General features: G+C 40.7%; 1 protein-coding gene across 1 annotated transcript in view; it reads right to left on the bottom strand.

Annotated features, from left to right (window-relative positions):
* The window catches only part of TRAPPC9 (trafficking protein particle complex 9), a 727,753-nt gene that overhangs the window by 674,329 nt on the left and 26,244 nt on the right, over positions 1-27,180 (bottom strand). Inside the window, exons 5-6 of the mRNA XM_003792853.3 lie at positions 18,399-18,425; positions 4,935-5,056 (exon numbers count right to left, since the gene is read on the bottom strand). Coding sequence (XP_003792901.2) covers positions 4,935-5,056; positions 18,399-18,425 — 149 coding nt within the window. The remainder of the gene's footprint in view (positions 1-4,934; positions 5,057-18,398; positions 18,426-27,180) is intronic.

The raw sequence follows: 27,180 nt of genomic DNA, 5'->3' as shown, positions 1-27,180 counted from the left end.
CTCTTAAAACAGTTTCTACTGAAGTGAGAAACAAAGTCAACCCAGGGCCAGTGTGGTGGCTCATGCCTGGATCCCCTAGCACTTGCTTGAGAGGCCAAGGCGGGTGGATTGCCTAAGCTCACAGGTTTAAGACCAGCCTGAGCTAGAGCGATCTCATCTCTAAAAATAGCTGGGCATTGTGGCACCAGTAGTCCCAGCTACTCGGGAGACTGAGGCAAGAGAATCACTTGAGCCCAAGAGTTGAAGATTGCTGTGAACTCTGACACCACAGCACTCTACCAAGGGTGACAAAGTGAGACTCTGTCTCCAAAAAAAAAAAAATAAAAGTCAACTCAGGGTTTTTTCCACATATATTTTAGTTAAATTTATTTTAATTTTATTACAAAGATAGTTAAAATTAAATCATAAAAAATTATTCTGTATTAGTAGAAAGACACCCACATTCAATTGGAGATTAGGGGAAAATAGCCATTTGCTAAAAATCTATGACACACCTGGCCTTCTACAGGCATTACCTGGTACACAGCTCTGTGATGCAGGCACTGGGCCTCCATTCTCACTGCTCAGTCCCTATAACTATCTACTAAGGGCCCAGCATAGTACCATATAATCAATATTTTAGGAATAAATAAGGGAATTATCTCATTCAATTCTAACAGTAACCCCCAAATAAATATAATCCTTATTTACAAAAAAACAAAATTGGACCCAAAAAGTACAGTTACTTGCTCAAAGTCACAAAATTAGTAACTGGTGAAGGCAGGATTTGAATGCAAGTCGGCCTGACTCCAAAGCTAAAGTGGAAATGAGAGAAGGTTCAGCACCACAGATTTTTACCCTCACTTTATTCAAGGCTAACCTCATCTAGCCCTAGACAGCACCCCACATGGAGGGTCCTAGAAGGCAAAGTACAACCACAGGGTTTTATGTCCAATAGTCTCTCTCTGGGAAATGAGAATGGGTCCACAGCATATTCTTGATTAGAAATTCAGTTGATTAGGAGAGAGTAGCCTTCCCTGGAGAAGCCACGATGGACATAAACTAATGGCAGGTCAGCACTAAGACCTCTACCAAACATGGAAACCAAGAGAGGAGGGTCCTCTGCCCTCCCAAATCACTGGCTTGCTATCTGTGTGTACAAGATGATTAAGACTTAGACTCCAGTTCAAATCATGCCATTGTATGACTCTGATGAAGACACACAACCCAGGGCCAGTCACGAGGCTCACGCCTGCAACCCCAGCACTCTGGGAGGCTGAGGCAGGTGGATTGCTTTAGCTCAGGAGTTCAAGACCAGCTTGACCCCCACCTCTAAAAATAGAGCCCCCCTGCTGGACATTGTGACAGGTTTCCTGTAGTCCTGTACTCCAAATGCTAAAGGCAAGAGAATCACTTGAGCCCAAGAGTTTGAGGACTATGATACCACCGCATTCTACCCAGGGTGACAAAGTGACAAAAAAACAAAAACCCTTGGGTATCCCCTGGGGCTTCAGTTTCATTATACCTACTAAATGGCAGAAGGCCATTGGAAGGAACTAAGGTTCCTTCCAATTCAAAATACAATAACACCAATATCTCAGAAGAATGCCTAAGACCTCCATTTCATCTTTTCTAATAGAGAGCATTTCCTTAGCCCAAAATCAGAAATCCAATATAAAATTATAGAGACATTAACATATTTTATAGAGGAAAGCAATAATGTAAATAGAAAAGTTCTCTCTAAAAAATAATTTAAAACCTACTGCAAGCCGCATCAAACTTCAATCTGATTTTTTTTAACTTGAACAAATTATTTTATTATTCCTCAAGAATACTAAATGAGGAAACAATTTAAGAAAAAGAGTCATACTTTTAGATAGTAAGTAAACTACAATAGATAAAATGCCATGGTGCTGGAGTTAAAAAAAGATAGATTAGCAGAAAGGAATAAAAAGTTTAGAAACAGAGACAGCATTTAGTATAGGTAAGAATTCAAATTGAAGAAAAAATATGAATTCAATAAATTTTGGTGAGTCAATTAGGTAACCTGGAAAAAAAAAACTGCATTTTGATGTCATAAAACACACAAAATAAATTATAAATAACAATGCAAATACTAAAAAATACTAACAGTAGACAAGTATTTTGTATATGTTATCTCAGCATCTGAGATACAGGATACCTGTCTACAGCTCTATGAGATGATGGGTACTTAACTTCATCCCCATTTTAGTTATAAAAAAGTTCTATTAGATATAAAAACAGTTTAGTATTGATTTTACTTAGATATAAAAAGAATTTTATTCTATTGTTACAAAAGTATTTCTAAGGCCAGGCACAGTGTCTCATGCCTATAATCCTAGCACTCCTAGAGGCCAAGGCAGAAGGATCACTTGAGCTCAAGAATTCAAGACCAGCCTAAGCAAGAGTGAGACCCTATCTCTACTAAAAATAGAGGAATTAGCTGGGTGTCATGGCACACACCTGTAGTCCCAGCTACCTGGGAGGCTGAGGCAGCAGGTTTGCTTGAGCCCAGGAGTTAGAGGTTGCAATGAGCTATGATGACCCCACTGGACTCTACCCAAGGTGGCAGAGCAAGCCTCTGTCTCAGAAAACAATAAAAGGTATTTCTAAGAATAATACTAAAAGACAAAACCCACGAGGAAAGGGCCTACTACATTAAAAATACATTGTGACCAAACCAAAAGCAAACACCTCATAAAGAAAATTAAAAGGCAAATAAGATTTTAAAAAGTCTAATGTTTATGATACACAAGTTAATATTCACAATATACAAAGAGCTACCACAATGCAATGAGAAAAGCTCCCTAAGTTAAATGGGTGCAAGGGCCACAAATGAGTAGTTAATAAAAGAAATACAAACGGCTAAAAAGAAGCGTGCAGCATCCCACTGGTGTGATCTACTGCAAACTAAGCCAGAAATGGTGGTGCACCTACAGTCCCAGCTATTTGGGAGGCTGCACTGAGAGGATGCCTTGAGCGCAGGAGTTCAAGTCCAGTCTGGCAACAGTGAGAGACCTCACCTCAAAGGAATAAGTATATGCAAACTAAAACAATGAAAAATTATGTCTTCCATTCATATTGGCAAATAATTTAAAAGGATAATAGCTAGTGTTCATTTGTGGGAGAGTAAATTAACAATATAGTAATATATGACCCCCCAAAAAATGTATACTCTTTAACTCAAGTTCACTTTTAAGAATTGTTCCGTTAAAAAAAAAAAATCAATCCAAAAATATTTATCAGCTTGGAGCCTATTGCTCAAGCGGCTAAGGCGCCAGCCATATACACTAGAGCTGCCTGGTTCAAATTCGGCCTGCCTGCCAAACAATGACAACTACAACCAAAAAATAGACGGGACTTGTGGCGGGCACCTGTAGTCCCAGCTACTTGGGAGGCTGAGGCAAGAGAATCACTTGAGCCCAGGAGTTGGAGGTTGCTGTGAGCTGTGACGCCATGGCACACTACCCAGGGCGATAGCTTGAGGCTCTGTCTCAAAAAAAAAAAAAAATTTATCTACAGGGACATTTATGAGAGCACTGTTTACAACATTGGAAAAAGAAAAATCAATACTGAATAATACTCAGTAATAAAAGATGGGTTAACTAAATAATTCTGTGTCTTTCATTCTCTAATAGAGAAGGAATTTTAAGAGTAACTTGAACAGAACCCTTGTAAATGCCATATACAGCAATTCAATTTCTAGAAATACTGTATCTAACCTAAAGGAATACTCATACAAGAATATAGGTACAAGACTGTTTAGTACTCTGGAAGGCCGAGGCAGGTGGATGGCTTGAGTTCAGGAGTTCAAGACCAGCCTGAGCAAAAGCAAGACTCCATCTCTACTAAAAATAGAAAAAACTGAGACAAGAGACTCGCTTGACCCCAAGAGCTGGAGGTTGCTGTGAGCTGTGATGCCATGGCATTCTACCCAGGGTGACAGCTTGAGACTCTGTCTCAAAAAAAGAAAAAAAAAGACTGTTCAGTACAGCATTTTTTTCTAACTGTGAAAAAGTGAGAAACCCTAAGAATCTATCAACAAGGGAATAATTAAGTAAATCACAGCAAGCTGTGAACTCTAAGAGACCCGGCATTTCATCTTACTCCAGGTGCCACTTAGGAGAGTCCCATGAGATGCGCTGCAGAGTAAACGACCACACCGACCACACCACAGCCGAGAAGCCCTCTCTCTCCCCACCGTTTGAAAGAATCAAGCAGGCCTTGAGGTAGGAGAGCATCTATGATCTCTGATATATTGCTAACTGAATAAAGCAAGAGGCAGAATAGCATAGATAGCACAGTCCCATTTTTTAAAATAAAGCGTGTATGTGAGTGTATTTCATAGGCATAGACAAAGGCCATGAAGGATATATGCTAAGTTATTAGTACTTGCCACCCTTAGGAAATAGGGGCAGAGAAGATGGAGGACTTTCATTCTTTATTCATTGCCACTCTTCTATACAACTTAAGTTTTCTTTTTCACGATTTTAGTAAGTGCATTTGAAATTTGCAATTGTTTTATGTCCTAAGTAGAAAGAATAGTGCACCCACAAGACAGAATGCTATATAGGTCATGAAAAACCATCCCAAGGAAGATCTAATAACGTAGACAAACACATAACGTGCCAAATGAAACCTTACTGTCACCACACAGTATGGGAGTGCAGTACGCGCACCATCAAAAGGACAAGAAAATAGATACTTACTGTTGCTATAATAGCATTGTTCCCCTTCTTCCACATTTATGATATTAAATGTATTGTTTTGAATTGGAAAACATTTCTGTGTATACAGTGTCATGCATTAGAGAATAATACATGAATAATTATAGAAACAAATAATTAAGAGCTATCTTAGCATTACACTGTGTAAAATGTGAACTTCTGATTACAATACATTTACATATAAAATTTACAAAGCAATAAAATTACCTTGCTGTAATAAGAAATGGCCTCTTTATATTTGTCAATTATGTCTTCGGGGCTGAGACAGTTTTTAGCACGTCCAATTTCAGCACTGGTGTCAGGATTTATGCCATTGGTGGTGAGGGCACCTGCAAACCAAGAGGAAGGAAAGAAATAATCTCTTGCTTTCTCTGTCTTATTTCTTTGTTAAAGAGGGGCACAAATAAGATAAAACTTAAATATGCCCTACTGAAATTTAAATAATGAAGCAGTGTTTAGTTTTCACAGCTTACATACTTTCTATAATAGTCCTACCATCAAAGCATTGTATTAAATGTTAATTAAGTCAGAATAAGTTTTCCTCCCTGTTGAAATTTTTTATTAAAAGAGCATGAAATGCATTACATAAGAAATAACGTGTTTATAATAACGGGCTTAGTTGTCTTGAAGACAATGGCAAAGCCAGTGCACATTCTCTCAGCGTGGAGCTCTCAAGGCTCGCCAGAGACCATGCTGCAGCCTCAAAGAGGACAAACTATAAAAGCACTTCCTGACCTGCACAACATTTTAAAAAATAGCTTATCAACACTAGCATCCTTTCCATGGCTATCATTTTCTATTTCTGACCAACTCTTGTCAATAAGCAAAGCCACTTAATTCCCTAGCCATCAGACCCAAACAGGGAAGAATTTTGAAGAAACGGCCATTTACAAAATATAACCAGTTATAAACAGAACACTGGCAGGAAAAAAAGTAAATTGAAATATTTTTTAATTTCATAGAACACTAAAAGAAAAATCTCTTAAATTTCTGTTTTTTTGTGGGTTTGTTTGAGATAGTCTCACTATGTCACCCTCAGTACAACATTGTGGCATCACAGCTCACAGCAGCCTCACATACATGGGCTGAAGCGATTCTCCCACCTCAGCCTCCCAAGTAGCTGGGACTACAGGTGCCACACTCAGCTATTTTGTTGTTGTTGTTGTTATTTAGCAGGCCCAGGCCAGGCTCGCACCTGCCAGCCCTTGTGTATGTGGCCAGTGCCCTAGCCACTGAGCTATGGATGCTGAGCCAAATCTCCTAAATTTCAATCGCAAGAAAAGCTGGGGCTAGGTACCCATAGCTCAGTGGTTAGGGCACCAGCCACATACATGGGCACTGGTGGGTTCGAACCTGGCCTGGGCCAGCTAAACAACAATGACAACCACAACAAAAAATAGCTAGGTGTTGTGGTGGGCTGGGTGCCTATAGTCCCGGCTACTTGAGAGGCTGAGGCAACAAAATCACTTAAGCCCAAGAATTTGAGGTTGCTGTGAGCTGTGATGCCACGGCACTCTACTAAAGGTAACAAAGGGAGACTCTGTCTCAAAAAAAAAGAAAAGAAAAGAAAAGCTGGGATTCTCCTTAGCCACTTATTTCTCTTACAGACAGTAGGCATCTTCCATCAATCCTGTTTTCCTTGTGCCTGCTGCGAGGCTGGGGCCCTATCTGCTGCCCGTCCATATACTGACTGCACACATGGGCAGCAGGGACACAGTCCTCACGCTGCCCCAACACTCTGCAAGCTTATCTCTCTTATCCTGGTTTTCTAATCTTGGTCTAACTTTCTAACTTGCTTATTTTTTATTCTCCAATTCTGTAAGCTGCCTCAAATGCTTTCTGGAATAAGACAAAAAAAGAAGAAATAAATAAGTGGATAGAGATCAATGAACAAACACGGACAGAAACTCAAAGAAAACAGGAACAAAGAATTTCATATGCAGAATCCTCTTCCAGTAAGGAAAGAAAGAACGATAACAGAGAACTGTGAAGAGGCAGGTGGTTTAGGATTTTGTTTCCTGCAGATTTTGTGAAAATCACAGCAAGAAATGAGATGTAAGAACTATAAATAATAATACAAAAGGGAATGCTTAGAAAAAAGTATCCAAAATATGTACTTTTTAAAGAATAGATTCAAATCCACCAGACCCAGTCACAGACCCCGGGGGTGCTTACTGGACTGAGAATTCCACCTCCAAGTCAGAACCCCCTTGGAGCGTGAGGATGTGCGGGGTCACCATTATACACCACCATCACACCTAAAGCAGCATTTTTCCCACTCAGGGAAAATTGGGCCCTTGCCAAAAACTCATGTTCTCATTTACAACTCACAGCAACTCCATGAGAGAAATTCCCTTCATGTCCCCATTTCTGCAAGTGAGGTGACCCTAAAGAGGAAGTATTATTAGTTCTCAAGATTACAGAGCTGGTGAGTCCAGGGTAGGAGACCATCTTGGGCCTATGTTCCTAACCAGAGTACAGCCCTGGTTTATGTGTTTGCGTTGCTCATGCTTACAAGACATTTGTTTGTGTCATACATTAGTACTTGATAAATAACAGAGGGCCTTGATTTATTTCATTAGCTTTAACAAATTATCTTTACATTTTTTTTTTGAGACAGAGTCTCACTTTGTCACATTCAGTAGAGTGCTGTGGCATCACAGCTCATAGCCAAGCCAGAACCCCCTTGGAGCAAGACCCCCTAACCCAACCTTTAGGAGCAACCCCCCAACTCAAGCTCAAACTCTTGGGCTTGAGCAATCCTCTTGCCTCAGCCTCCGGAGTGGCTGGGACTACAGGTGTCCACCACAACACCTGGCTATTTTTTGGTTGCAGTTGTCATTGTTATTTAGCAGGCTCAGGCCAGGCTCGAACCTGCCAGCTTCAGAGTATGTAGCCAAAGCCCTACTCACTGAGCTATGAGCACTGCGCCTATATTTACATTATGGAGTTTTACTCTTTTTTTCCCTTGGAGAAAAGAAAACAGGGGGTAAGAATGAGGTGGGCTTTTCTTTCTTCATATGGTACCTCTTCTCTTCTAAGAAGCACATGTTCAAAGCACTGCAGGGAACCCCCAACCATGAAGAAGGGGCAACTACATGTCCCTTCCATCTATTAAAGAGACCTCTAGCCCCTTGCTGATAAACTTAACTCCAATCCCAAGGCTAGAGGAAAAAAATCTACATGGAGTAACCAAGAACAATACAATCCGTGGGAAGGTAAAAAGAGCATAGCTCACGACGAGAAAGCTCAGTGGGTCAGACTGATTTAGTGCTTCTCAAGGAAAGAATAACAAGCTTCAAAAAATACTAGTGCACAACAGATTTGATCTTTCTTGACATCTATAAAGTTTTGCAGTCCGCATGTAACATTACTGTGAACTAGCAAAACAAAGAGTTATCAGGACCCACAGGCTCTAGACAACAGGCAGGAAAATCAATCCCACAGGCAGACTAAGGCCCAGAATGGAAGAAAGAAAAAGAAACAGCATAGTTAAAAAGAAGTAGGGAGAAAAGGTAGAGAAAGACACAAGCACAAAGGTTCTTAAGTCTCAATACAATAATAATTTAATCATTCACTTAAGAAACAGTTACTGAGTTCCAAGTATGTGCCAGATTATATACAAGGCAAAAACCGGAAACTCACACATACAGGCAAAACAAAGCAGAAGGAGAACCGATCAAATGATAAAGCAGATTATAAAAACTGATGGATCTGGGTGACCAGAATATTAGAGGTTTTTGTGCTACTCTTGAAACTTGAAACCTTTTTATAAAAATTTTAAGTTTTAAATAATTTCAAAATCAACAGTTAAAAAATTAGAATTCCGGTAAACTCAATAAATTACAAACAAGTCTACTGAAACAGGTCAAAAAACAGGATGTATTTCAGAATAAACAAGAGCATTGAAATATATACAATTAGGAATATAGAATGAAATGAAAATGGAGAAGACAAATTATAGACCAAGATCATAGAGCAGAATGAGTCATTTGTTCACTCGTAGCACCCACTGTCTGTGTCTCTGTGGCAGGTACTGCCAAGCCCTAGGAATGTACCACCACAGCAGCATGGACAGTAATTAAGAGGGACCATCAGGGCACCATGACAAAAGCAACATAAGAGTCAAGCCATCCTTTGGCTTTATTGACAACTGCCAGAGTCTTACTAAAGAAAATCAAGTCTAGTACAATGGTATGATTTTTTCTCCCTAAGGAAATAGAAATCCTAGAATGAGACTGGAGATACATCATCAAAAGACTTAAAGACAAATTAACCCAGGAAGGGACATTGAAGCTTTGGTTTTTAAGCAAACTGAAAGAAGACAAAGGAAACACAACAAAACTCCTACAGCAAAAATAAAAACAGAAGACTTAACCAACAGGAGCCCCGGTGGACACCTGCAGAGGACTGAGCAAACAGACAGCGCATGTGCTCATGGAACTATAGGATATGCTGGGCCATCAACCATGTCTCAGTGCATGTAAATCAACTGAATCATAGAAGTATGTTCTCTGACCACAGATGAATTCTATGAGAAGTCAACAGCCAATGGAAATTTGGGAAATTCACAAATACTTGGAAATTAAACACCACACACCTACATAACCAGTGAGTCAAAGAAGGAAACACAAGGAAATTAGAAAGTATTTTCAGCTCAATGAAAAACGCAATGTACCAAAAATAAGGTGCTGTGAAAGCAGTTCTTAGAGAGAAATTTATAACTATAAATACCTTTATTTTTTAAAGAACAACGAAGATCTCAACAACATAAAAAAAACTAGAAAAAGAGCAAACTGAATTCAAAGCAAGCAGGAGAGAATAAAGATTAGGGCAGAAATAAATAAAACAAGAGAATTGAAAAACAATAGAGAAAAATCAACAGAACTAAAAGTTGGTTCTTTAAAGTGACTAACAAACTTGATAAAATGACCAAGAAAAAAAAAGATAAGACCCCAAATTACTAAAATCAGGGCTGAATGAGCCCATGCTGCAGCTCACCTGATTGGGGGGAAAGGCTTAGGAGGGAACACAATGAATAAGGACACAGGTGAGACGGGCAACTTCCTACAAAGACACACACGACCAAACTCAACCCAACAAGAAACGGAAAATCTGAACAGACCCATGATGAGGAAAGAAATGGAACTGATTTTCCCAGAAAGAAAAGCCCAGGTACACATGGTTTTAGTGGTGAATCCACCAAACGTTTAAAGACAAGTCAGCCCCAAATCTTCACAAACTCTTTCAAAAGACATAAAAGGAAGGGACACTAACCAATTCATTCTATGAGGCCAATGCTGCCCTCATACAAGACCAGAAAAAGATACCAAAGCAAAAAGTTCTACAGACTAGTATCTCTCACGAATGGAGATGCAAATATCCTCAAGAAAATATTAGCAAGCTGCATCTAGCAAGATACATGAAGAATTCTACAACATGATCAGGTGAGACTTGTCTTGTGACAGTAAGGTTCAACAACTGAAAAGCTAATGAGTGTGATCCATATACGAGTACTCTAAAGGACAAAGCCCACATGACCACCTCAGGATATACAGAAAAAGCACTGGACAAACCCAACACCTTTAACGACAAAACCACTCAACAAACTGGGAATAGAAAGGAATGTTCTTGACCTGATAAAGGACATTTACCAAAAACCTACAGCTAATAGCAAAGCCTAACTGCTTTCCACCTAAAACCAAGAATCAGACAAAACACCCAAATTGGAAAGGAAAAAGTAAAACTATCTCCATATTTAGATGACATAATTTTGCATATAGAAAATCCTAAAGAATTCACTAAAAATCTGTTAAAACTAACAAATGAGTTTATCAAAGTTGAAGTAAAAAAATTAATTATATTTCTACATACTTACAATGAACCATCTCAAAATAAAATTAAGAAAATAATTCCATTCTCAATAGCATCAAAAAGAATAAATTACTTAGGAATAAACTCTGAAAATTCAAAATATAGACTGGCACGATTAAAGAAGATAGACAAATGGAACAGATCTCACATCTATGGATGGTGATGCATAATACCCTTCAAATAGCAGTATTTGGGCTGGGCACCTATGACTCAAGCAGCTAAGGAGCCAGCCACATACACCTGAGCTGGCGGGTTCAAATCCAGCCCGGGCCCGCCAAACAACAATGATGGCTGCAACCAAAAAATAGCCGGGCGTTGTGGCTGGTGCCTATGGTCCCAGCTACTTGGGAGGCTGAGGCAGGAGACTCGCTTAAGCCCAGGAGTTGCAGGTTGCTGTGAGCTGTGATGCCACGGCACTCTACCCAGGGCGACAGCTTGAGGTTCTGTCCCAAAAGAAAAAAAAAAAGCAGAGCTACAAGTGCTACCTTATCTTTACTTTCTAAATTCTTTATGATATGACTTTTACAATAAGAAAAAAATAAGTTTTTACAAATATGCACAACAACTCTTTAAGTTTTTTTTTTAATTATAAAGAGATTTTTTTTAAACGTGGTAAAAAATAACTGATAAATAAAAGTGAATTTAAGCTTTTCACACATTTTGACAATAGGACCTGATATTTATTTCAAAACAGCCATGCTTCTAGGTCCTAGGGAAATTTATGTAACATATTAAATTCATTTTTAAAAATTCTAGCTAGGGGCCGGGCATGGTGGCTCACACCTATAATCTTAGCACTCTGAGAGGCTAAGGCAGGTAAACTGCCTTAGCTCATAGACTCAAGACCAGCCTGAACCAGAGCAAGATCTTGTCTCTAAAAGTAGGTGTGCATTGTGGCAGGTGCCTATAGCACCTGCTACTTAGGAAGCTGATGCAAGAGAATCACTTAAACCCAAGAGTTTAAGGTTGCTGTGAGCTGTGACACCACAGCACTCTACTGAGGGCTACAAAGTGACACTCTGCCTCAAAAAATAAATAAATAAATAAATAATAAAAATTCTAGCTAAATAGTGAAAATTCATGAAACAAAAAGAGAAACACATTTGACAGCCAATTTTCTTGGCTAAAGTGCCATGGCATCACAGCTCACAGCAACCTCAAACTCATGGGTGCAAGCAATTGTCTTACCTCAGACTCACTGAGTAGCTGGGACTACAGGTATATGCCACCATGTCTGGCTAGTTTTTCTGTTTGTCAGTAGAGACAGGGTCTTGCTCTTTCTCAGGCTGGTCTCAAACTCCTAAACTTAAGCAATCCACCCACCTCAACCTCCCAGAGTGCTAGGATTACAGGCATGAGCCACCATGCCTGGCCTGACAGCCAACTTTAAATATAAGGAGAAGAAAGAGCCAGGCATGGTGGCTCACACCTATAATCCTAGCATCCTAGGAGGCCAAGGCAGGTGGATTGCTTGAGCTCACAAATTCAAGTCCAGCCTGAGCAAAGCAAGACCCCATCTCAACTAAAAATAGAAAAACTGAAGCAAGAGGATTACTTGAGCCCAAGAGTTGGAGGTTGCTGTGAGCTATGACGCCACAGCTCTCTACCCAAGGCAACAACTTGAGACTCTGTCTCAAAAAAAAAGGCGGGTGGGGGGGAGAGGAAAGGCCTAAAAATCATAGTTCCTATAACTCTGAAACTAAGTCAGTATAATAAAAGGAAAATCTTCACCTAGGAGACATAAAACAGGATAAACTCCCATAGCTCAGTGGTTAGGGCACCAGCCACATACACGGAGGCTGGCAAGTTTGAAACCAGCCTGGGCCAGTTAAACAACAATGACAACTGTAACAAAAAATAGCTGGGCATTGTGGCAGGTGCCTGTAGTCCCAGCTACTTGGGAGACTAAGGCAAGAGAATTGCTTAAACCCAAGAGTTAGAAGTTGCTGTGAGCTGTGATACCACAGCACTCTACCCAGGGTAACATAGTGAGACTCAGTCAAAAAAAAAAAAAAAATAGCCAGGTGTTGTGGTGGGTGCCTGTAGTCCCACCTATGTGGGAGGCTGAGGCAAGAGAATTGCTTAAGCCCAAGAGTTTGAGGTTGCTGTGAGCTGTGACACCACCGCACTCTACAGAGGTGCGACACAGTAAGACTCTGTCTAAAAAAAAAAAAAAGGACAGGATAAACTCAGTTCTAACTGCATTAGACACAGTAATAACTTTTTAAATAGAATTCTAAAGTACGCTACTAAAAAGCTAAAAAGGCTCCAAAAAAGACAGAAACACACACACACACTGAAGACTGCTCCCAGGTCACATGTAAGTGATAACTTATTTTTGTTTCTCATGAGTACTAATCACTTTAACAGAGACAGAATATTTTAATTGTGACAAGTCATAAATATTATCCTTCTCTTGTCAAATCTAGTTAATGAATTTACTCAGCTATGTAACTATAATATATCTATAAACTTAATGAAAACATCTTTGTTTGGTTTGTAGACCTCTTCTCAAAACTTCAGGTGTTTTTAATATACCTCAGAGGTATTTCTACATTATCTTTTCCTGCCAGTTTTTTTTCTCATTAGGGACCTCTTCTCTCCATTCACCTCATTCACCTGCAGACAGTGTTCCAGGCAGGTTTTAGGTTTAGTAGAGGCGGAATCATTGCCACTGTGAAACAAACAGATGCTTTTGTCAAAATTCCATCATTAGAGATAATGACTCAAGAGCATCATGTGCTGACTAATGTGTGGACAATAAGGAACACTGTGAGAAGACAGAATGAAGTAAAGGAAGGCCAGGCCGACCGTGCAGGCGCTCGCAGGCTGTGTCGACACTGCCCCACTGCTAACAGGGACTCTCTGCGGTCATGACTCCACTTGTAGCGTCATGACCAGAAAGGCTCATGTGTGACTTTGTTAAGTCAACTGGCAACAATCATTACTAGAGAGTAAGGAATGCAGAAATGAACTAATTCCAGTTTCCTCATCTATAGACTGGGATAACAACACTACTTATCTATCTAAATTGTGAGGAGTAAATTGCTCTCTATATAAAGTTTATATAAAATACCTTAGATCATAGGTAAGACGCAAAAAGCACAACAACAACAACAAAAAACACAAGCTGGACTTAATCAAAATTTAAAATCAGTATGTTTCAAAGGACACCATCAAGAAAATGAAAAGAGGCAGGATGTATTTATCAGAGGGACTTTACCTGACAAATGCAATCAGTGCAACCTGGGTCTCTGCCCCCTCACTGAGTATCTTACAATAAAAAAAAGAAAAGAAAAGATACACAGAATAGAAGAAAATGTTTGCTATTCTTGTGTCTGATAAGGGACTCGTATATAGAATAGTAAGAGCTGTTACACCTCAATAATAATAAGACAAATAACCCAATTAAAAGTGGATAATCTGAAGGCCAGCGTGGTGGCTCACACCTGTAATCCTAGCACTCTGGGAGGCCAAGGCAGGTGGATAGCCTGAGCCAGAGCGAGAACCCATGTCTAAAAAAGAACTGGGCATTGTGGCAGGTGCCTGTAGTCCTCACTACTCAGGAGGCTAAGGCAAGAGGATTGATTGAGCCAAAGAGTTTGAGGTTGCCGTGAGCTGTGCTGCCACGGCACTCTACCCAGGGGGACAACATGAGACTGTCTCAAAAAGAAAAAAGTAGATAATATGAATAGACATTTATCCAAAGAAAATAAACAAGTGACCAATAAGTATATGAAAAGATGCTCAGTGTCATTGGCTATAAGATCACAATGAGGTACCACACCCGCCAGGATAGCCAGAATCACAAAGGTAACGAGGTTTGAGGAGGATGCAGAGAAATCAGAACTTGCACATGTTGCTCTGACCCAGCAATTCCACTTCCTAGACATAGACATAAGATAATTTAAAACATATGGGCATGCAAGAACTATACACAAAAGTTCATGGCATCATTATTCATAACAGCCAAAAAGCAGAAACAATGCAAGTGACCATCAACTAACACACTGGATAAACAACATGTGGAACGTCAATACCAGGGAATGTTATTCAGCAGTAAAAAGACAGGAAATGCAACACGTGCTAAAGGATGACCCTTGAAAACACTGTGTTAAGTTAAAGAAGCCGGTCACAGAGGACCCTGCGTGCTATGATGCTACAATATGAAATGTCCAGGATGGGTAAACCCATAGTGGAAGGAAGGAGATTAGTAGATGCCTAGGGCTGGGGGAGGTGGAAGGAAACGGGGATGGACCGCTTATGGTCCAGGACTTCTCATTGGGGTGATGAAAACATCCTAAATTTGACTGGGTAAGGGTTGCACAATTCCATAAATATCCTAAAAAACATGAAATTTTACAATTTAAATGAGTGAAATTTATCAAGGCTTTTTTTTAAGCACCTAAGAGCAATGCCTCTGGCACAGTTGGTACAAACTGCTAAATTTTTTTTTGAGACAGAGTCTTACTTTGTCACCCTCAGGAGAGTGTCATGACATCATAGTTCACGGCAACCTTAAACTCCTGGGCTTAAGCAATTCTCTTGCCTCAGTCTCCCGAGTAGTTGGGACTACAAGAGCCTGCCACAACACCCGGCTATGTTTAGAGACCAGGTCTCACTGTTGCTTAGGCTGGTCTCGAACCTGTGAGCTCAGGCAATCCCCCACCTCAGCCTCCCAGAGTGCTGGGATTATAGGCATGATCCACGCCCGGCCTAAGTTGCTATTTTTATTATAGAAAGAAACTCACTCCCCTCAACATGAAAATGGGAAAATCAAATATGAGTGAAGTAAAACCAGACAAAAGATCATCTTACTTGAAGTAGCTGCTGCAGGTACAAGAAATGTTTAGAAATAATAAGAAAAAAAAGAGTTCTAAAAAAGAATCATTCCTTTTAAAATGCAGATAAAGAACTAAAAGTCCTGGCTCAGCGCCTGTGGCTCAAGTGGCTAAGGCACCAGCCACATATACCTAAGGTGGCGCGTTCGAATCCAGCCCGGCCCGCCAAACAACAATGATGGCTGCAACCAAAAAATAGCCAGGCGTTGTGGCAGGCGCCTGTGGTCCCAGCTGCTTGGGAGGTTGAGGCAGGCGACTCGCTTGAGCCCAGGAGTTGGAGGTTGCTGTGAGCTGTGATGCTACCACACTCTACCCAGGGGAACAGCTTGAGGCTCTGTCTACAAAAAAAAAAAAAAAAAAGAACTAAAAGTCCTAAGTGCTAGAAGTGCCAGGGGAGCAGCTCCATGCCGAGGACAAGTTGGAGGGAGACGCCAAAGACCTCCAACTCTTCTCCCTCAGCTCTGGAAATAATTATAGGAAAGGTGGGCATAAAATAAATTCTGAAACAGTTTGCTTCAAACATTATATCCCTTTAAAATGCAAAAATAAAATGAAAGTGATGTAATTTTGTTGCAGCTTCATGTGAATGGGTTTTCTGAGAGAATGTTAGGTAGCTGTTCAGACGAAGAGGCTTTGCTCCTAGGAGCTCCAACCAACACACTTAGGGCTTAGCTAACAGAGATGGGCCCAATGCTTAAAAGACAGGTAAGACTTTAATAGCAGGTCAGTCCTGATGTAAAAACCCCTGGGAACTGAGGCCAGAGGGCACCAGCTGAACAGGAGCCGCCTAGAAGGCAGGAACTGAAGAGAGCAGCATCTCATCTCTTCCCCTGCTCTGCCTTCTGTGCAGAGGCCAAGTTCACTGTTCTAATTTGGGATCACTACATAAAATGGCCTCGCACACCAAACACTGGTTTCTGGGTCCCTTCCCGGTGGTTTTCACTATATAGCAAGATCCTGACACAACCCTGAACAACAAAACCCTACAGAATCATCCTTATTCTTACTCCCAGCTCTCTTAACTTAATTGTGTTCTTGTACAGTCTTGGTTTAAAAAGTGTCAGAAATTTAAAAAACAAAATTCTCTTTTTATCTCAACAAATGCCTAGTTTTTTGTATAGTTCCAACCCACTTCTACTTGTGCACACATCTAATGCTCCTATAACCAAAGTGAGGATCTTAGGTGTGCTACAAACATTTTTAAAGATCATTAATTAAATGTTTTTTGAAAGAAGTTCAAAACACAGTAAGTATATTCTTTTTTTCTAACTTTTTCTTTTTTTTTTTGAGATAGAGCCTCAAGCTATCCCCCTGGGTAGAGTGCTGTTGCATCACAGCTCACAGCAACCTCCAACTCCTGGGCTCAAGCGAGTCTCCTGCCTCAGCCTCCCAAGTAGCTGGGACCATAGGCACCCTCCCCAACACCCGGCTATTTTTGGTTGCAGCCGTCATTGTTGTTTTGTCGGGCCGGGCTGGATTTGAACCCACTATCTTAGGTGTATGAGGCTGGCGCCTTAGCCACTTGAGCCACAGGTGCCGAGCCTTAACTCTTTTTTTTAATCAACATAATTCAAGTTTGCCATAGAAATTTAACGATAGGTTCAAGTGTGCCATGAGATAAAAAAGGCTTAAAAACACTGCACTCGGGCAGCACCTGTGGCTCAAAGGAGTAGGGCTCTGGCCCCAATATGCCAGAGGTGGCAGGTTCAAACCCAGCCCTGGCCAAAAACAGCAAAAACAAAAACAAAAAAACACTGCACTCAAGTGATCGACAGACTAGAATTAAGTATTTTACATCAGGCATAACTAGCCAGCCTGGACCCAATAACTTGCAATGACCCAAAACCACACTGGTTTGAGTTTTCAACACTGGTGTGAGTTTTTGTCAGTGTTGGCTGGGGGGGGCCTCAGTTCCTCGGTCACATAAGCCTACCATACAGTCGACACTGATGTGAGTTTTTGTCTGTGCCAGTTTAGGCGGGGGAGGCCCTGGTTCCCCATCGTGTAAGCCTACCATACAGTTGCCACTGATGTGAATTTTTGTCAGTGCTGGTTTGGTTGGGGAAGCCCTGGTTCCCCATCACATAAGCCTACTATGTGCCTAGCTACATGGAGTTGTTTTCTCATCAGCAACTCAGGTCTTCTGAAAATAAGACTAAGCATTTGTTGTCCTTCCTCTACACTTTCCACAAACCCTACCAAGAAACTTATCCATTAGCCTAGAGAAAGAATTTAACACAAATGTTAAAACAGAAACCTGCAAAGCTGAGCAGCATCATTTCAGAATCCAGATGCAGGATAAGATGGGAGGGAACGTGCTGGTCACTGAGCCTGTGTGAGTCAACTATCTAATTTTTATCCTTCAAATGAGGAAAGTTTTTCATTCTTTAAATTTATTTACACTGTTATTATTTTTGATCAAAACAAAAAATAATCCAGCTCATCATGAAATAAGCTACTGTAATAAAAGAGATTTTTGTTCTATCAATTATAGAAGGTATTAAAAGAGAGAAAGAAAAGCCCGCCGCCTGTGTAAAAAATGCAAAATGTCTTTGCTTGTTAAGAACACACAGACAAAATGCAGTAGAGAATTCAAATTCATGTTGTAGGAAGCACGAGCCATAGAAACAGAGCCAAGTCATTACTACAAACAAATTCAAAACAGGACACACATGCTCAAGGCATTCAAAGAATTAAAGGCACAATTCCCAAATCATTGACTTAACCATGCTGGAGGAAGAATTTTCCTCTTCAACAGACAACATACACAGCAAAGGGTGCCCCATCAAACAAAGACCAAACAATAATCAGGTTTTTAACAGTTCTGATTTAAGATTATTTAAATCAGAATGTTCCAAAGATCAAAATCCAGAAATTTTAACCATTCATTCACACCACCATGAAACAAGCACTTACAAAAATAACCAAAAGAAAACTAAACACAGAGATCATGTACCTGGATCAATGAGAACTTCTTGTGCCCCTGGAAGAAAGAACAGATTATGGTCTTTTATTTGGAAAACAAAACTACTTTTAAAGATAACTACTAAAATACATTTCATAATTCACATAGCCTTGAAACTGAGGAACCTGTATATGATCAGAAAAGCAACTCTGAGTATTAGTATGTTACAAGTTTAGTGCCTTTTTGCTTTAGAAGAAAAAAAAGAGAAAAGAAAAGCTACTGTTACTCATATGCTCAACAAATTTGTAAAGCGCCTCTGCATCTCTTTCCCTCCCCACTTTCTAAGCTCATGCTCATAAACAAGTATATCTTATTTCCACAAATAACTGACAAAGGAGTATTATTTGTGCAATTCCATTTCAACACTTGGAGTGAGGGTGAAAAGGAGAAAAGGTGCCAGAAGCCTATGTGGAATTTTGCACTGGCCCCCTAAAAATCTGTCTCTCTCTCTCTCCCTTCTCCCCAACACACACACACAAACACACACGCTTAATTACTGGATGCATCAAGCGAAGGATTTCCAATTTTTAGGAGACACGCTTGTAGTTAGTTTAAAATATAAAACAATAAACTTTATTATGACTGAGAAGTTTTTGAAAGCCTTCATCATCTACTAAGCTATTCCAAATATCAATGAAATCTAATTAGACTTCTCTGTAGAATGTAATTTCCTATCATGGTAAAATACACCCCAAGAGATGCTAGTCCTAAGAGATGTTTATCATTAGCTTCTAAGGGTTGTGTTTATTGTTAGCAATTATCTTTTTTTTTCTTTTTTGAGACAGGGTCTCACTCTGTTGGAGTGCAGTGGCAGCGTCTTAGCTCACTGCACCCTCAAACTCCTGGGCTAACACAGTTCTCCTGCCTCAACCTCCAGAGTAGCTGGGACTATATAGGTATGCTATCAAGTCTGGCTAACGTTTTTCTATTTTTTGTAGAGACGAGGTCTTGCTCAGGCTATATTACCATTTTTAAACCTTGTAAGGAGATTCAAAAAGTTATGTTCCAATAACATGTATTCTTATTGAAATAGCATACTTATTCAATTATCTATATATAAAATGGACCCTATGATTATGATGCTATTTAAGAGCTATTTTGTTTATAGCAATCTCTGTTTTTAAATACAGACCAAAAATCACTACAATCTTGAAACAACCATTAAAATAAAAAACAGACTTGGTGCCTGTAGCTCAAGTGGCTAAGGCACCAGCCACATACACCAGAGCTGGTGGGTTTGAATCCAGCCCGTGCCCGGGCCAAACAATACTGACAACTACAACCAAAAAATAGCTGTGTGTCATGCCAGGCACCTATAGTCCCAGCTACTTGGGAGGCTGAGGCAAGAGAATCGCTTAAGCCCAAGAGTTGGAGGTTGCTGTAAGCTGGATGCCACAGCACTCTACCCAGGGCAACAGCTTGAGGCTCTGTCTCAAAAAATTAAAATAAAATAAAATAACAAGCATTTTCTTTTTATTTCTTTTTTTGGGGGGGGGGTGTTGTCACTACTTTTTTTATTTTTAAAAAAAATTTTCAGAATATTAGAGGGGCACATGTTTTTATTACATAATTTGCTTTGAAATATTTTAAGTAAAAAAAAAAACAGGTGTTTTCTATTGAATATCATGTCTATGTCAAACACAATGCTTAACACCATGGGTGACTCTCTGAGCAGCTCCACAAAGTAGACAGATATTATTAACCCTGCACTGCATATGAGGAGAGGGAAGCTCAGAGGAGCCGAGGAGTGCCCACCACCACACACCCGTGACAGTGAGGTGACTGGTCTGCACTGAGAGGAGGCTCTGCTACGTGGAAACTTGGGAAAGTCTGGATTTTGAGATGACCCCACAAACTTCTGTGAAAAACCTGATCAAATAGATTATTCTATGGCATGCCCTTTAAATAGGGGACAGAATTCAAACTTCTGATGCCTTGGAGTCATTATCACTATTGTCAATCTTTTGATTATCAATATCATTAGGCCCTAGTGCAATAATTTCACAGTGACCAAACTTGTAAGAGATTGATATAGAAAAACTGGATGTTTAATTATTAATGCTACAGGAAACATAAAATTATTAGTAAGATGAAAATATCAGGGTTCAACAATCAGCACATTTTCTCCTCAATAGCTAAGGCAGGAGGTGATGTGGCAAGCAAGACCGGAGGGAGAGCAAGAGGGGCTTTCTACACCAACGACAGGGACAGGCCTGCTGCCCAAGCAACTAACTTGAACCACCGCACACAGCCCTGCACAGTGGCCAAGACATTGCACCAATGTCCCCTTTGCCACCCTTCCTAGGCTAGCCAGCCTCTGACCAATGTACAGACATACGTACACACAGAACTATAGATAGGCTGACACCTCAAAACACCTGGGAAGCTAATCTCTGGGAGCTCAGCCAGCCTGCCAGGGCTTCAATGTCCCAGCTCTTCCTCTCACTGATTCTACAACCTTGGTGAAGTTACTTAACCTCTCTGCCTCACTTTCCACAATTATAAAATTGGAATGATAATCTAACTGACCGTACCAGGTTGTTGTGATGATTAAAAGATGAAATTAGTTTATATAGAATACTTAAAATAGTATATAGCACTGTACTGTTAGCTATTGAGGCGATTTTACAAATCTCCATTCCAACCGTCTTTTGTATTTCCTTGCTAGTCTCTGTCCCAAAGGATATCTTTAATTTCTCTATTTAAAAAGTCTTGGGGAGCGCCCTCCTGATCTTCCCACCACTTATTTATACTGTAGGGAAAGGAGCACTTGCTTCCCACTGCTCTGATCTCCATAACCCTGTCCACCCTTATTCCTCCCCCACACAAATGGAGTGAGTTTCGAGATTACTGAGTTGGGGAGATAAGCTAGGTATGTAAAACTCTCATTTTTCCTTGAGTGCTGCCTACTCTCCTACCCTAAGCCTGACAGGGAGGAGTCCACTCATAGGAAGGCCTGCCGTGGTCCACAGCTGCCTGGAACTGGCTCAGTCTTTCCAGACCTGGGATACAATATTAAGATACTCAGTTTCCTGCATCCCTCAAGTCCATGGAGAACGTCACTGTATCAGTAATAAAGGTGACATTCTGATTCTCTACTTGCTTACTGTTTCATTTCATCTCTCAACTGATTGTTAGAGAAAACTGGAGTGTCAATATCGAGCCCCTGTAAGCTCCATCATATACTAATTTACAAATAATTTCTGTGACTTATGGTAGGTTCAAGAGGAATCTACTGGCCACATCTCTACTGCTACAAAAAGCATGGCTATAGGAACTACTGATCCTTCACAAATATTTTTTTCTTTTCTTTTTTTTAATTGAGACAGAGTCTCACTTCATGCCCTGAGAAGAGTGCCATGGTGTCATCACAGCTCACAGCAACCGCAAACTCTTAGGCACAAGCAATCCTCTCACCTCAGCCTCCAGAGTAGCTGGGACTATAGGTGCTACAACGCCTGGCTAGTTTTTTCCATTTTTAGTAGAATAGGGTCTCACTTTTGCTCAGGAAAGCCTCCAGTTCCTGAGTTCAAGCAATCCACCTGCCTCAGTCTCTCAGAGTATTGGGATTATACACATGAGCCACTGTGCCTGGCCTCTTTCCTTTTGATTGAATCTTTCTTCATAAAACCATTTTTTCCTATTTTAATTCCTTAGTTATTTCCAAAAAAAGCTATAAAGTGGGCTTGGCACCTGTGGCTCAAGCAGCTAAGGCACCAGCCACATACACCTGAGCTGGCAGGTTCAAATCCAGCCTAGGCCCACCAAACAACAATGATGGCTGCAACCCAAAAAAATAGCCGGGTGTTGTGGTGGGTGCCTGTAGTCCCAGCTACTTAGGAGGCAGAGGCAGGAGAATCACCTGAGCCCAGGAGTTGGAGGTTGCTGTGAGCTGTGATACTATGGCACTCTACCCAGGGTGAAAGCCTGAGGCTCTGTCTCAAAAAAAAAAAAAAAAAAAAAAAGCTATAAAATGATGGCCTCACACAAAATAACAAATAGGTAATGGTTATGAGGTGTTTTATGAAATGACCACTAAGTGAAACACCTTGCATACAATCTAATTCTACAAAGCAGGTAGTGGCAGCCCCGTGTCACATATGAGGAAAACACTAAGAAGGAACTGAAGCATTTAGCAGGGTTAAGTGGTAGCAACTGCATTCAAACACAAGTCAGTAAATCAGCTGAACTTGGCTTTTTCCATGACACCAAAATACCACCCACTAATAAGCATACAGCAGTGGGAGGTTTAATACTCTTTTCAGATTTAAGGTGCTTCAGAGACAGCTTCTGTCTCTTTTATAAAATCAGTATTGGAAGAAAAGCCCAATTTCCCCACTGTTCACACAGCACGTCTGAAATTTTCACGCTGAGATGACAGGATAAAAATAAGATATAACTAGAATACTTTTTCCAGGTATCCAATACAGTGGACATGGTGCTATTCAGAAGCATTAAACAACAACAAAAAAATCAAATTAAAGGAAACTTGCTTGTCATTTATAAACAGGAAAATTAGGACCTTAAAAAAATGGTGCAATAGCACCACCTATGGCCAGAAAAGTATTCCCACATTGCTGGAAAAGATGTAACAAAATAAATCGCAGGTGAAATAAAAAATGATCAGTGAGTTTTTTTCCAAATAGGATGCTCAGAAACTATAACTAGAAAATCAGCTATTGCATACTGAATTCTGCACTGGGGAAGGGAGTGGTATTCAGCACTTCTGCAGAAAGCTTTAAAATCTCTAAATATAAACAAAAGTCATAGGCTTACAGTAGAAACTAATCTTAGAACACCAAGAAATCTTGGTACTCTGACTCAGTCTCTTCATTTTACATGTAAGGAAGCTGAGACCCTGTGACTTTGTCCTTTTAGCAATAAGTAGCAGGGCTTTCTCCTAGATTTTTTTTTTTTTTGAGATGGGTACCTTGCTATGCTTCTAGGATAGTCTCAAACTCTTGGGCTCAAGCAATCCTTCCCCCTCAGTCTCCCAAGTAGCTGGAATACAGGAGCAAGACATCATACCCAGGTATTACTAGTCCTTATATTTTGTGTTATACTGAAAGTTGCCTTGATCTACACTTACCTCCAAAGTCATAAAATTCATGTCTGTGTTTTTCAATCAGTAAACAGCCTGAGTATTGGCAAAAACCTTCCCAAAGGTGTGGCAACTATTACTCATACAATTTTGTTGAAATATAACATTTATTTATATATTTAAATAACCTGATCTGGTCAGCAACATCTCCTTTTATTCCTTCTACCATATTTTACAAAGGAAAGGCAACAGATGTCAAATGAACATTTCTATTACTTTAACCTATTCAAGTTAAAGGGAAAAAATCAAAATTTTCTTCAATCACAAAAAAGATAAGCTAATTCCCAAAAAAATAGCTCAATGTATCAATTTATTTTTTTTTTAATGAGACAGAGTCTCAAGCTATCACTCTGGGTAGAGTGCTGTGGCATCACAGCTCACAGCAACCTCAAACTCTTGGGTTTAAGCAATTCTCTTGCCTTAGACTCCCAAGTAGCTGGGACTACAGGTGCCCACCACAACACCCGGCTATTTTTTAAGAGATGGGGTCTCACTCTTGCTCAGGCTGGTCTCAAATCTGTGAGCTCAGGAAATCCACCCACCTGGGCCTTCCAGAGTGCTGGGATTATACATTATTTGTTTGTTTTTTGAGACAGAGTCTCATTCTGTCCTCCTGGCTAGAGTGCCCTGGTGCCATCATAGCTCACAAAAACCTCAAATTTGGGGGCTCAAGAGATCCTCTTGCCTCACCCTCCCAAGTAGCTGGATTACAGGCACCTGCCATAGTGCCCAACTAGTTTTTCTATTTTTAGTAGATATGGGGTCTCCCTCTTGTTCAGGTTGGTCTTGAATTCCTAAGCTCAAGCAATCCACCCACCTCAGCCTCCAAGAGTACTGGGATTATAGGCCAGAGCCATCACACTGGTCTTTTTTAAGTTTTTAGCAAAGTAATTTAGCTATTCCCTATGTTACTAGAATAACACTAATTTCATCAACTCATACTACACTACAAAAACATAATTGAATCTGAATCACTTTAAATCACATTCACATATATTATATGCATGTATGTACTGAATATGCATCAGAAATAAACCACCATCCTCACTGTGCAAAGCTGATGCTTCCAACCAACTTACATCACTGTAACAGCTCAGTTCTGCTGAGTACCTCATAGATGCTTTGTATACACGGCATACAATTCTCACAACTGTACAAAGTAAGTAATATTTACTAGTTTCACAAATGAGAAAATATATTTAGGCCATAAAAGCAAAGCTGACAAGTCCTAAGTCCTGCAAAACATATATTCATCATCAGGAAAGAAAAGAGCATAGATTTTTACATTCAAAATTCACTAACTTAATCTTTTCTTCCATATTAAACACTGCATAAAACCAATTCAGGGTAACTTTTTCTCTTAACAAGCATCAATAGACCCAGGCATTGTGGCAAGTGCCTGTAGTCCCAGCTACTCTGGAGGCTGAGGCAGGAGGAGATCTTGAGCCCTACAGTTGGAGGTTGCTGTGAGATATGATACCACAGCACACTAGTGAGGGTGACAAAGGGAGACTCTGTCTCAAAAAAAAAAAAAACCAGAGCCCGTAGCACAGTGGTTTCAGCACCAGCCACATACATGGAAGCTGGCAGGTTCAAACCCAGCTTGGGCCAGCTAAACAACAATAATGACAATTGCAACAAAAAAAAGCCAGGCATTGTGGTAGATGCCTGTAGTCCCAGCTATTTGGGACACTGAGGCAAGAGAATCACTGAAGCCCAAGAGTTTGAGGTTGTTGTGAGCTGTGACATCACAACACTCTACCAAGGGCAACATAGTGAGACTCTGTCTCAAAAAAGAAAACAAGCATCAGTAGAGAAAAAGAAGCAGTAAGTCAGTAAGTCATTAGCAATGGCTGGATTTTTAAAGCCACTTTTTTGCACTGTAATTTTTTTTTTTTTTTTGAGATAGAGCCTCAAGCTGTCCCCCTGGGTAGAGTGCTGTGTTATCACAGCTCACAGCAACCTCCAACTCCTGGGCTCAAGCGAGTCTCCTGCCTCAGCCTCCCAAGTAGCTGAGACCACAGGCGCCCGCCACAACGCCTGGCTATTTTTTGGTTGTAGCCATCATTGTTGTTTGGTGGGCCTGGGCTGGATTCAAACCCCTTCACCTTAGGTGTATGTGGCTGGTGCCTTAGCCCCTTGAGCCACAGGTGCCAAGCCACTGTAATCATTTTTAATGTGTTATTTTAGCACTTACAAAGCTAACAAAAATGGGCAGCACCCATGGCTCAGTGAGTAGGGCACTGGCCCCGTATACCGAGGGTGGCAGGTTTGAACACGCCCCAGCCAAACTGCAATTAAAAAAAAAAAATAGCCAGGTGTTGTGGCGGGAGGCTGAGGCAAGAGAATCACCTAAGCCCAAGAGCTGGAGGTTGCTGTGAGCTGTGACACCATGGAACTCTACCAAGGGTGACAAAGTAATACTCTCTCTAAAAAAAAAAAGCTAACAAAATATAAATGTTAACCATATTAGGTTGTTAGCTGGAAAAAAAATTTATAAAAGGCACAATTTCAATCCATGTCACTCTGTCTCATATTCTCACTGGTATTCCTTCTTCTAAGGCCTAGTTAGGCACAGACCACTGAAGTCTGTCAATTATGAACTCAGACTTTCAGGCAATGCGTCAAGGGGAGGCTGATTGCAGTAGCAGTTTAAGAATGCACACTTTGTGGTCAAGCCAACCCTGGTTCAAATCCTAACTCCACCACTCACCAGCTGAGTGATTTAGGGCGTTACCCAACCTCAGTCTCCTCACCTGCAAAATGGAGCCACTGATGCCTGCCCTCATCCACCTGCTGAGAGGGAAAGCCTAGGGGAAGCCATTGGCTGTGCTGAATAATTTATAGTTATTTGATAATTACAACAACAATGTTAAACCCAAAGTAGAAAAGGCCATAAAGAAGAAACATTTGTAAGTCGATAATAAGCATTTTCATTTAGATTGCTTCCAGATGGTCCTATTAATTTGGGGGTTGGGGTGGGGCTCAGCGCCTGTGGCTGAAGCAGCTAAGGCGCCAGCCACATACACCTGAACTGCTGGGTTCAAATTCAGCCCAGGCCTGCCAAACAACAATGATGGCTGCAACCGAAAAATAGCCAGGCATTATGGCAGGCACCTGTAGTCCCAGCTACTTGGGAGGTGGAGGCAGGAGAATCGCTAGAGCCCAGGAGTTAGAGGTTGCTGCGAGCTGTGATGCCATGGCACTCTACCCAGGGGTAGAGTTTTACTCTATCCCCCTGGCTTGAGTACCCTGGCATCATAACTCACACAACCTCAAACTCTTGGGCTCAAGCAGTCCTCTTGCCTCAGCCTCCCAAGTAACTGGAATTACAGGAGTCTACCACTATGTACAACTTGTTTTTTTGTTTTTTTGTTTTTTTTTTTACTAGTGATGGGGTCTCGCTCTTGGTCAGGCTGGTCTCAAACCTGTGAACTCAAGCAATCCACCAGTCTTGGCCTCCCAGAGTGCTAGAATTATAGGCGTGAGTCACCACGCCCAGCCTATTAATTTTTAAGTAAAGTAAGTTTTGTTCATTAATTTTAGATTTATAGGTTCGTATACAAGTCTCCCTAATAGGCTCGGCGCCTATGGCTCAAGTGGCTAGGGCGCCAGCCACATACACCTAAGGTGGCAGGTTCAAATCCAGCCTGGGCCCGCCAAACAACAATG

The sequence above is a fragment of the Otolemur garnettii genome, unplaced genomic scaffold (genome assembly GCF_000181295.1).
Source record: "Otolemur garnettii isolate 467f Iridium unplaced genomic scaffold, OtoGar3 scaffold00062, whole genome shotgun sequence".
NCBI lineage: Eukaryota > Metazoa > Chordata > Mammalia > Primates > Galagidae > Otolemur > Otolemur garnettii.
The sequence above is the reverse complement of the archived record's forward strand: the minus strand, read 5'-3'. Positions and strand labels throughout refer to the sequence as shown.